The following is a 12519-nucleotide window of genomic DNA, read 5'->3' as shown; positions in this document are numbered from 1 at the left end:
GTAACTATGCATGTAAGTTTCTCTTTTCATGAACAAATGAACAAAACATAAATTATGGACTCACGTTATGATCTCATGTTAACAGTGATTGAAATAAGACAGAGATTATCTGTTATTGATCATGCTATGTGTACAGCAACGTAATTAACCTGAGCAGTCAAGCTACATATATAGAAGAATACAAAGAGAAGGTTACAAGACAAGGAAAAGGCTATAAACAAAAGTGCCATTCACCCATAATAATTAACCAACATGGACAAAGGAACTAAGCAGAGACCCTTTTTCTTCAAGTTTGTGTTGCACTCAACATTGTTTCCATTAAAATTTATGTCACATTCATCAGCCTGCAGCTTTGGATAATGCTGTGAGTTAAACCCCTTACCCTACACAAATGACCATCGATCATAGACCACATAACTTGGTTAAGAAAAGGACTTAAAATTATTTCTTCCATTCTGATAAAAAAAACATCTTAAATTTAGCAGGGTTACCCTAGAAGTAAAACCATTCAGTTGATCATCATTCTTGCCGGATACTTTCAAGTCTCCTACCTGCAGAAATATTTTAAAAAGGGAAAGGCACAAAAAAAGTTAATTATGAATGATAAAAAAGCAAAGAAAAATTAGATCATATGTACATATATTATTACACATACCTTGGGACTATTGACTGGGGAGCTAGCAGTGTCGTCCAAAGGGTCATCATCTGATATCTGTTGGGTTCTTGTTTTCTTGAAACGAAGTTTCTTAGAGACAACATTATTAGAAGGGTATGAAACAAGGTGATTGTGATGTGAGAGTTTCCATGCAGCACAAGAAGCAGCATCTGAGACCAAAGAGGAGCCACCTAAACTGGAACAGTAACTTTGCTGCTCCATGCCCTTAGAGAATTCTTCAAAGTAAGAAGTCCAGCCGCTTTCCTCATTGGCACTGCCAGACACTGCTTTTCCCATAGAAGGATTCAGAGAATGTTCCATCAGGAGATCAGTGTGTGTGTTTTGTCTGTGAGAGGTTGAGGGACTTATTCTCAAGAGGAATTTATAACACTGAGTTTAGAATAATGTCTGCTATACCTACACCATGAGAGAGAGACAAAAATAGGGAGGAATGACAATGAGTCGTGATTTTTGGATATTTAATATTAGCAAACACCTCCCTTCATTTTATCTTTTCTCTCTAATTATATAGTGGTATGAGATCACCGTGGTCCCAGTTAATCAAACGTTATTAATTTTTTCTCAACACTTAAATATGTTTTATAAGACTATAAATACATGGTGGTGTGAGACTACTTAATAAATTCTCCTTCCTATCTCTATCTCTCTCTGAATATAGTCACCTAAGAAGTGTCTAAGAATTGGTTTTCAATGATAATATGATTAGTGATATAACATTATTGGACGGAAGAAATAGATAAAGAAAAAATAAGAGTGTTAAAGGAAGTGTTTATCATGTTAAGGCATACATGTATTATTGTTAATGAGTCTAATGGGCATTAATTACTTTTACAACCACAAGTCAATCAGAAATGATTTTTTGTTATAATTTGTTTTACTTATTATAACAAATAACAAACTTATAATTTTGAAAGTGGGTGAAAATGTAAAAGACTTCATGTATGTATTATTTATTCTATAATTATAACCCAAAATATTAAGTGTCAAAATAGGGAACCCATAATGTAGAATCTTGGGGTGGACCAGGACCACAATGAGGCAGTTAAAAATACTGTTGGTGCGAGCCAGCAACAACAACAACAACAGAAAAACAACGGGCAGAGAGAGAGAGAGATTAAGGGAGACAAGTAGAGAACGTACGAGCAACGAAATAAATAATATGTAGACCGAGAAGGGCGTTGACCTTTGTGCTTGTAAGGAGATTTGCTTTCGGAATTGGAGGCCATTTTCCTTATCAGGGACTCATCTTTCAACCAAATACATTAATGAGAACGAGAAAACCAAGTATAAAAATTGGACAAAACACACTCACTCTACCTCAACTTCACATTCAATTGTAGGTCCTTAGCAGCTGAACCCTCTGACCATGAGGCCAAAATTTACTCCTAACTTGGAATTAATTGTGTGAAATCGACAAAACTTTCAAGTTTAACATCTTAGATCCTTTTCTAATCAAAATTGGTTTCATTTATCCAGTAAATTTTCCCTTTTAACTGGACGATTAGCTCCTTCATGCACACTTGTTTTTTTAGCATAGGATAAGATTTAGGTGCTATTTTTTAAGTAGTTTTGTATGTTGTTGAAATTAAACTTTTAATGAGAATTTTTAATGCACAGCATATTAAGGTGAAATTCTAATTTTATTTAAAGAACAATATCACACATAATACTATACCTAAATTGTCTTTTATTACTCAATTTTTTTAATTCTGTTCGTATTGCTAATGATCATTCACCATCTATTTTGTACACAAGCTCTTAGCCTTTACACTTCTGTTACTCTCTCGAACTTTACAATTACAAACTTTTTTTTTCTTTCGGAAAACAGAGAAATATTTCACGACATTTTCCCTTTACTTCTTTACTTTTTTTCCGGTCACATTTATGGTTGTTATTGAAATTTGCAATGTCTGGTAGTTTTGCATAGGCTTGTCAACAGGTGTTCGTGCTGGGGTTTTCAATCCCATTCAGTTCTTCCACAACCGTTTGGAATCAAAGTCCAAATTTATTGGTGAGAAAACATTAAAAATCGGGACCATAAGGGTTCCCCTGGTTAAATTGGGAACTTTGTTTTATGTGGAGTGGGTAATGGCTCACTATTAGAGGTTTTATACGGTGTTTAGTTTTGCTATTATACATTTATCCAGTCGATCAGCCCGACTTAACGTTGTGCTTATCTAATAGCATTCGTTCGTGAGAGCAATGAGTTTAATAATAAAAAAAAATGAGTTTCATATTGTTTGCTGATATTAGGTGTATATTGGGTGTTTTAACTAGATCATTAGGTTAAGAAAATATACAATAGGTTGGATGGTTATGGAAAAAGAAAAAAAAAATCTTAAGTTCAGTTTAAAAAAAACTAGATCATTAGGTTATTCTTCCTGCTTGCATTTTCCATTATTCTGCATGCTGCATTACAAACTAACGCATTTTCTTTTACCACTCGATTATAAATCCAAGTAATGTCACAATTCCAAAATTCTCCGTAACAACTTAATACAAAGTACGAAATGAAATCGAAGGATTATGTAGTTGGCAATTAAAACACATTCAATACTTTTTATGATTCATTAGGATTGTTAAAAACATGTATTAGGAAGACAGAACTGTTTGTATGCTATTCGTGAATATTTGCATGCTATAATATTCCATAAATCTTTTGTCATTGAGTGAATTAACACCACCGTATTTGCCACAGTTAGAAATAATGATGTTGGATCGAAAGCATTTAGAAGCGACTCTTCTGAATAAAATTCCAATAGGCAAGCAAAAGACAACAAGTAATGTAGAGCTATTTTTTTTTTTATCAGCAGTAATGTAGAGCTATAAATTTGATAGAAATGCTACAATCCAAATGTCCAAGTTGGAAGTAGCTCAGCCGCATCAAAGTTCTAGTGACCGTATTTCTGAAATTCCCACTCGCTATTATCTATACCACCAAAGAAACAAAACACTAAGCCACTGAGAACACTGAATAATCCTTTGAGTCCAAACAGTAAAAGAGGTGGAAAAGGAACTTGATCCACATACCTAGAGGACATACTTGACGGGTCTTGAGCCATCGGCTTATGCAATGGAAGTGAAAAGCATGGTTACAAACTCCTGTATAAGATTCAGCTCTTGCTAAGCCAAAACGTAACAAGTAGAGAAGCATATATATACTAGGAGAAAGGACCTACGCACTTTTTAAAAAATCCTTAAAAGCATTCAATATGGATTTTTACCCTATGTTGCTCTGTGTGGGGAACAGGTACAAGTATCTAATACAATATGCAAATGTGAGAATATTTTGAAAAAATTAACAGTGATAAATAAAAAAAATATTATCCAGATGTGATTATCCTATCACAACTTAAAAACCCAAGTGAAATGCATTATGTCTCTCTAGCAACTTCACCACACCCTTATTCCCTGCTGTTTCCCACTCCCTTGCTGCTGCCAAGGCCTACCACAAAAGTTGTCATCACAATAACTCATATGGTGAGGCCTGAGGGTGAACACCTGTTCTGTGTGATGATTTTGAGGAGGGTAAGATTGAAAGTGAAATATGCCTAGAGGGAGGTATTAGGTGATAGTGAGACTTTATGTATTATGGATTTTTTAACTAACATTCATCACTTAGGCTGTGGGTAATTCCTTGGAGAAGTGTTCAACTCACTTCCTAATCATAATCTGTTTGCACCCAGAGAGGGTGATGTTCCCTTTGGACAAGTGTTCAACTCATTTCCTAATGAGTTTTACTTATGAACAGACTATTTGCATGGCTCATATGAGCATAAAACTCCACTTTATAGTGGAGCAGGGTGTTCATTTTATGATAAGAACGATGTCCAATCAAACAATTTCACAACCACATGAATTTGAGCTGGTGGCTGCGGCATCATGAAGATTAGGCAGCCAGACAAAAAGAAAAACACTAAAAGATGAAAAAAAGATGCTCTACATTATATGCTTAAGAAGCTGACTTTGCATTAGTTGAAAAGTTTAACAGAAAAGGAGGACGAGCAGAGTATATGTATTAAGATAATTGAAAAACATATATACCAGGAAAGACCATCTGAGTAAAAAGCCTAAATCAGAGCTTAAGGGCGAGCAAATTGCACCCTTTAACTCACTGAAGGAGTAACAACTAACAAGCAGTCACACTCACAACACACAGTATACATAGCAGATGATCAAAACATGTTTTTTATTAGGTTTATTGTTTTCAGACAATCAATCATCGTGACTCAAATACCCCCTCACTTAAAAAATCCTATCAACAACTTCCATCACCAATAAACGAATACAAAACGTCAGTAATTCACTGAAATTTTTTCTGCAACAAAATTTAAAACAAAATCCCCAACTAATTCAGGGGAAAACAAGTAGATAAAAAAAACAGGAATGAACAAAATGACGCATTTAACAGGAGAATATTAAAGGGCTTCAGAGCGTACCCCAAGCTACAGTGCATTCCTCGCTAGTGGCGCTAGCCTGGTTGGCCTGGCACTCAATACCTAAACCAGTAATCAAACTCAAATCGAATTAGGTTATTCTCTTAGAAAAACGATAACTCACAACACACAGACAATAAGTTGAATTAACACGCTTACAGAGATCCATGATATGGTTCCGACAAATAGCGCAATTATCCACGACAATATCTGCAAAGAAAGAATAATAAATTAAAAGAAAGAAAAGAAAAGAAAATTAGGGTTTGGGAAAACGTTGAGAGAGACGCACCCCAAGCCCAGAGGGAAACCGCATTCCACTTCTTGATCTCGAAACGCTTCGGCTTCTTGGTGGACGAAGAAGGACCGGCGCTGCTGGAGGCTTCGCCGGCCGGAAACACGGTCACGTCGGAATCCAGTGTCGCCATGATGCCTCTCGGACTCGGTCAGAGTTTTTCAGCCTTGGGAAAAAAATTCTAAATGCTAAATTCTAATGTTCTACATATCTAGAATGGATTGGGCTGGCTATGTTTTGGGCCTTCAAAATTGTCCAAATTGGTTTTTTTATTGACCATGGTTTTATTTTTTATTTTCTCTTGATTTTGGATTGGGAATATCTCTAAATGGATTTTATAGATACTAATCTTTTTTAAGAGGAAGACACTCTTGAAGTAAAATTTTAGAGTATTACTTTTTTTTAACAAAAGCTTTTTTGGATTTGGCTATTATGAGGGTTTACCTTAGAGATAATAAAGTACAATAATAAACATTAATAAGAAAATTAATGGTTGATATTGTAATTAATCTCAATTTTGTTACATGTGTATTTGATCTTATTATAAAATTTAATTGTTGATTTTTTAATAAATAAGTATCCATGTTGTTTTAAGATTAAGAAGATCTATTCAAAACAAAGATTCAAAAGATCAAAATAACAAGTTTATTATTAATTTTTGTTTTATTCAAGGATTATTTTAATTAGAAATCATTGGCAATGCAGATATTTGGCCTCAAAGAGTGTTTAAGGCCTTTAGCTTTTCAAGGGAAACCTCGAGGTATCTTTAAATATTTTGAGTTTTGCCTCTCCCCATGTTGTATTGTTGTAAATCACAAGTTTTGAAGATAATCTTTAAATATTTTGAGTTATTGCCTTTAACTTGTGACTAATCTCCAATTCGAAACATAATCACAAGTTAAAGTTTATTGCCTCTCCCCATGTTGTATTGTTCTAAATCAAATTCAAGTTCTTTTTACAAATTCAATATGCGTCGTTAACTATTGGGTTACAAAATACTATTTTACCATAGCATAAAAAAGTTAAATAATCATTTCAAAAAATGTTTGTGGAATAAAATATGTCTCGCTTAAATTTTTTGAAATTACCAAATATATTTTGAAAATATAGCATGCTTGTTTTAACGCCCCCAATCAAAATTAATAAATACAAACCTTAATAAATAAATATATTTGTTAATTAGGGTCATGCTAATAAACTCATATGAGTCTATGGGTTCTCTAAAAAAATGAGTCTCTGTGGGCAAAGTTAATTTTCAGTCACGAGAGGTCCAGTTAAAATATTAAAAGCTAACAAATGATTAGTTTAGCCTTGTTTCTGACAAGCAAAATTAGTTAACTTGATTAAAAATAAGTATACCAATAGTCTTGGTCCTTGTAGTAATTGTTGTAAGGACAATTCCATAAGGTACCAGGTTCGAATCAAATAAAAGAACATACATATGAAACAAAAAAATATTAAGGTTTCAGTCTCATTATAATTCCCAAACACTTTGCATGTCATTAGTTGGATGTACTACTATAGCCATTGGTTTCGGTTTAATTTAAATTCTTGAAAAAGAAATTTTGTAATACAAATGTCGATTTATAATAAAGTTAAAATTATCAACACATCACATGAATTACTTGGTAATATTAAAATTTTGGAATTTAATTTGACCCATTTAATATATAGTACTCTAACAAAAAAATTAAGAAATAATATGTAAAAATATATACATTATCAACCAATCAAAAATGGTTCTATAAAAAAAGTTTATTACTTTTTACAATAAATAATTTAAAACTTATATATTTAACATGATTATTTATTAGTGAGGATATACCAAATTTAAAACTAACATTACGTTACAATTAATCTAAAAAATTAAACCTATCATTATATTAAGTCAGACTAATATATTCAAATTTAAATTATATTTGTTCAATCAACAATTCATAGGGTTGAGAGAAACTGAACTCAGATAATAATTTCTTCAATTTTAACTCTAATAAAAAAATATGATTAAGAAAACAATTTTATTAAAAAAATAATCAGTCAAATTCTAATAAAAATTAATTATTGATAAAATTAATCACAATAACACTCATAACATTACTCAATTCATACATTTTATCGAGATAATCAAGCTGACTTACCCAGTAGCTTGGACTATATATATTGACCGTTGTATCAGATGATATTTATGTTTTCATATAAAATATGAATATATTTATTGGACGGTATATACATTAAATGTAAGATAAATACTTCCTTTTTATTTCATTATAATTGCATTCTTTATTTTCGATCTGCCACGTTTAGGTTCATTTAGACACAAATATAAGAAAATATAATATAATTATGCATAGGGAAAAAAATCTGCTATATATATAAACCATACATTATTCTCACCAAAACAAAACCATACATATTACGTTTAAAAAAAAATCATACATTATGCATTAATGTTAAAACTTCTCAAAATTGTAAAAAAAATTTCTCGATCAAGTGTTTGCTGAAAACTTTCTTCCTTATTTAAATTAATTTGTTGACAGCAAGCTAAAAAAATGAATAAGATTTATTCATCACTTTTTACATCAAGCACCATGTGTACCCAAAAAAAAAAAAACAAACATGTGTACCCAAATTTGCCCTAGCAGCCATATACCAAATATAGGTAGGTGGTTTACTTAATTAAAGAATTATTCAACTATTTTTATATGCACCAAATTCATTTATTGTAGGGAAATGAAATGCTGAAATCCCTTCCTCAATTGAACCTTTCTTTAAGATTAGATAGGCAACATATGCATCCTGCCGATTTCAAGTCAGAAGAAAGAAAATTTAAATTTCATAATCTAACCTTCTACCAACAATACATATTGCAATAATAAAAGCATTAAAAGAAGTGTATAGATACATATAACAATAAAGATCATAACAATTAATATACATATTTATTGCCAAGTTTTTTTTTTTTTAACAATGCAAAGTTTCTTAGTTACATTAAAGAAGGGTTTCCGTGATATCGTTCGTAGAATGTCATCACCGTACGTATAGGGTCGTGTTAAAAGATTAAAAGAAACAAAAACACTGGAGGGGTTTATGTATAACTCAAACTTTCAATTGTATATATATAGTAGTACCTCATTCAATATAAAGAACCTTTGCGTGCATATTTATATTTTTTGGTACATGTTGTGTTTATGTCTATGCATATTATAAAGTAATCCTTTCCCGCTGCATATATAGATATTCGAAATAAATGGAAAAAGATGCCGTGTTTATATACAAATTAATTTAAAGTGCTAATAAGAAACAATTTTTAAAATAAAAAATAAAATTCCCATAAAAATTTGTTAAATAAAGTTACAAAATTTTCAACTAATCCATGGATATTTTTAAATTTAAATAAATTTTATAGCTAAAAAAATCGATATTGTTTAAACAACGGAAATCATACCTTTTAATAAGAAAAAAAAAATCTAAAAGACATATTCTAATTATTAAAATATATAATCATATTTATTATATACGAATAAATTAGAGAGGTAAATTTTTTTAAAATAACAAATAAATCAAACATATGTTATTTTTAAATTTACAAATATTAAATTTTTTTATATAATAAAAATTATTTAATTTGAAGTTGACTAAATTTAGGTATTAAAATTTGATCAAATAAATTATGACAAAATATGATATGTTTTAAAATAAATCACATGATGCGTTCAGAGATAAAATTAAATTCAGAGAAATCCGAACTTAAAAAAATACTCAAATTTAGATTATAAAATTTGATTACTGAGAGAAACTCCTAGTTAATTATTAGTCATAAAATATTTGAAAATCTTACTACTGTAGTTATTGTTAAATTTTTTATTATCAAAACTTGGATTTTGATTTACATGTACAAAAAATGACTTCTTTTCTAAAAATACTTTCCTAGGTAAGAATACGTAAACAACTAATAATAATTATCTAATCGAAATTAAAAATAATAAATAAATGAGATTAAAATATTTAAAAATTAAAATTTAGTATAACCATCATATCTCTAAAAAAATTATAAAAAATAATCAAATCTATAAAATTATTATGTCACTCTTCTTCAAGATTATCATTAATGCATAATTATTTCAACCACCATGATCGTCACTACTTTTACTATCAAGACAGTCATCATTGTCGTCACTCTTGCTGTCATGATCATCATTGTTATCGCCACCATCATTGTCAACGGTAATGACAACAGTCATGGTGACGAAAGTGGTTGCAGTCATAGTCATAATGGTGGTGGCACACAATAATGGTTATGTCGAGGACAATGATCATGGTGGTCAGGACAATGACATTGACTTTCATGGTGATGATGAATTAATTGAGATATTTTATAAATTGATAATTGAGATCTTTTATAGATTTACTTGTTATTTGCTAAATCTTTTAGAGATTTAATGATATATTAGATATTAATTTGAAATTTCAAATATTTTAATTTCAATCGTCTATTTTTTTTAATGAGAATAACCCTTTTATGTGATAATGAGAGTCATCATTCTCATCCGTTAGATTAAAGTGAAAGAACAAAATTAAAACATTTTAAAGTCAAATTAAAGCTTAATTTAACTATAAAATCTTTATAAAATTTATCAAACAAAAAATCAAATATTTTAAAGATTTAATTTACACTAAGATTGTTACCACAATCACCACCGTCATCATCACCAATATGTTTTAAATTTATGAAAGAAGAATTTGAATTGAAAATTCTATTATTGATTACTTATAATTATTGTGCATGTTTAGTTTTTGCACTTAATTTTCATAACAATTATCTTAATTCTTTTCATTTATTGCTTAGTTTGATTTCAATAAGTTAGAATTTAGTGTTCTTTTAGATTTTTAGCTTAATAAAGTTATTTTTAGTAAATTCATTAGTTTTAGTTGTGTTTTGTAGAGTTTTGGCACATAAATAAGGAAGAAATAATTTTTGGATTGATGAAGTAATGTGCTTAGCACGTCAAAGTTAGCTTGGAAGGCCATGTGGCAAGCGTTTGGAGGTTGTTGGGGGAAATTTGAAGTTTGGTCTCACTCAGAGCAAGATGTGCGCTAAGCGATTTGTTCCCACTACCAAATACTTGGGCTAAACGCACACCTCAGGCTAAGAGCAATCACTTAACCAAGTGTTGTTTTTATATATGTGCTTAGCGCAACTCCTGGGCTCAGCGTGCAAGCCATTTTGTAGAAACGACAGTGCAACCTTGTTTTCATTAGGATGGAGGATAGCATCAACCAAGTGTTGTGTGTGGCGACTTGGGAGCTCTCATCTTCTATTTTCCTCCATTTCTCTTCATCTTCTCCCTTCCATTTTGTAATTTTGAGGTCTCTCATGACAATGAGAGACTAATTCATCCATTGTTGGAAGACTGTGTGCTAAACTATTATCATGTAATTAATCTTTATATCTATTCATTGTTATTTCTTATGTTATTGCTTTTTTCCATTTTGATTGTTTGTTTTATAGTTTCATTATCTTAGCTTTAATTCTTTGCTTTTATTGTCATTGGAAAATACTTGAAAAGTGAGTTTTCAATGGAGCATCTAATGAATGTTTCATTTAGGAATAGAGGGATGTTTGTTAGTACCATTAGTAATCAAATATATGAACATGTTTCATAGTTAAAATGTCATTGGGAAATGCTTCTTAACTAAGATTTGAAAGTAGTTTCTAATGGGTGTTATGTCTAGGGATGAAATAACACTTGTTAGCCTTGTTTAACCTTTGTTTTTGAATCCAACTAATTTAGCTTGACTTGTTAAGGGATTAGGAGTTGAGTTAAAAAATTTAGGCTCTCTTACATGAAGGATCATGGTTAGAGAGTATCGTAGGCTGAGGTAACATTAGAATGAACGACATATGATAAAGAAAATCTTTGTAATTACTAAGATTGCTAGTTTAGTGTAATCAAACCCTCAACACTTCATTTATTTTGCATTTAGCTCCTCTCGTCCACTAACTATTTGTGTTTTTATTCATCTTTAATTTATTTTGTTTTTAGTTTAGAACCAACTTTACTTTACACTCTTTTACATTTAAAACAAAATCTTATTTGTCTAGAACTTGAATTTACACAAATAACTTAATAGAAACAAATCCATGTGCATATGATACTTAGACTTTTTATTTTATACTATTTACATGATACTTTGATATGTTTGTCAAGAAGATATCAATTACAATAATTATGATATTCTAGTTATAGGAGTTAAGGGATATACGGAAAGGGCTTGTCCGTTGAGGATGTTAGACGCTTCTTTCTGTCCTGCAGGCTGCAGTCTTTTGAATTAGGTATGCACTAAAACTTATGGCTGACTTGAATTCTCTTTTGTTGGTCTCGCTTTTTGCTTAAATTTGTTTATTCAGCATGGTCAAATTCTACCTAGGAAAAACTTAAGTGGAGAAGTCTTCTTATTTTATTTGGCATGCAGAAATGTGGTTTGTTTAACTTATGAGGAGTGATATACTTATAGCTAGGAAAGTTTATATGATTTCTATCTTAGATTTAATTAAAGTTTGATCGTGGTTTTAGTTTTTAAAAAATCAGAAGGCTCTTATTTATCTCTCTCGAATTGGCCATATTGACTTTGTTTGTTGTATCTCTCAGAATTAATATGTTTAGCATAATTTATAAAGGATTTAGAGTACTTTTTGTACTCTTCTAATAATATTTTACTTATAAAAAAACTAAGATTCTTATTTAAAAAAATGTTACTTCGTCTCATTATATATAATTGTCGTGTAAAAAATATTGTCCAAAATAATTATTATTTTAGTTTTTTATATAACATTTATTATTTTTTCACTCATATTCATTATAATATTAATGATAAAAAATAAAATCTATAAATAAATTAGAGATGCTATGAAGATAATTTTGTAAAATTATAATTATTTTTTCATGTATTTATTATTATTTTTTGGTTGTATAAAATAATTTAGGAGATTATTATTTTGAGACGGAGAAAGTAATAAAATAAAATCCACATATTAATTACTTGTTCAATGTTATCAACGACACACATTGATAAAATTTAATTAATAGTCATGGGCGAAGTTGTACAAATTGAGA

At 30.2% G+C, this 12519-nt stretch overlaps 2 protein-coding genes across 2 annotated transcripts; both read right to left on the bottom strand.

The window, feature by feature from the left end:
* Positions 1 to 56: 56 nt before the first annotated feature.
* Positions 57 to 1386, bottom strand: LOC100799390 (vascular-related unknown protein 1). Its single transcript, XM_003540263.5, has 3 exons — positions 656 to 1386; positions 492 to 551; positions 57 to 383 (listed from the first exon to the last, which is right to left on the bottom strand). The coding sequence occupies exons 1-3, from the start codon at positions 974 to 976 to the stop codon at positions 231 to 233; spliced, it is 534 nt and encodes a 177-aa protein (XP_003540311.1). The 5' UTR covers positions 977 to 1386; the 3' UTR covers positions 57 to 230.
* Positions 1387 to 3545: 2159 nt separating this feature from the next.
* LOC100798515 (RING-box protein 1a) lies at positions 3546 to 5593 on the bottom strand. Its single transcript, XM_003540261.5, has 5 exons — positions 5402 to 5593; positions 5272 to 5322; positions 5116 to 5175; positions 3707 to 3778; positions 3546 to 3605 (listed from the first exon to the last, which is right to left on the bottom strand). The coding sequence occupies exons 1-5, from the start codon at positions 5535 to 5537 to the stop codon at positions 3568 to 3570; spliced, it is 357 nt and encodes a 118-aa protein (XP_003540309.1). The 5' UTR covers positions 5538 to 5593; the 3' UTR covers positions 3546 to 3567.
* Positions 5594 to 12519: the final 6926 nt, after the last annotated feature.

Source organism: Glycine max, chromosome 12 (assembly GCF_000004515.6).
Source record: "Glycine max cultivar Williams 82 chromosome 12, Glycine_max_v4.0, whole genome shotgun sequence".
NCBI lineage: Eukaryota > Viridiplantae > Streptophyta > Magnoliopsida > Fabales > Fabaceae > Glycine > Glycine max.
This window is presented reverse-complemented; position numbering and strand designations above follow the sequence as displayed.

Coding starts and splice junctions, on each gene's coding strand:
- LOC100798515 (XM_003540261.5), bottom strand. CDS start 5,537: ATGGCGACACTGGATTCCGACGTGACCGTGTTTCCGGCCGGCGAAGCC. Junction 3,779..5,115: donor GGAATGCACTGTAGCTTGGG/GTACGCTCTGAA, acceptor AATCTTATACAG/GAGTTTGTAACCATGCTTTT. Junction 3,606..3,706: donor CCGTCAAGTATGTCCTCTAG/GTATGTGGATCA, acceptor TTGGTGGTATAG/ATAATAGCGAGTGGGAATTT.
- LOC100799390 (XM_003540263.5), bottom strand. CDS start 976: ATGGAACATTCTCTGAATCCTTCTATGGGAAAAGCAGTGTCTGGCAGT. Junction 552..655: donor CCCCAGTCAATAGTCCCAAG/GTATGTGTAATA, acceptor ATATTTCTGCAG/GTAGGAGACTTGAAAGTATC. Junction 384..491: donor TGAATGGTTTTACTTCTAGG/GTAACCCTGCTA, acceptor TCATTTGTGTAG/GGTAAGGGGTTTAACTCACA.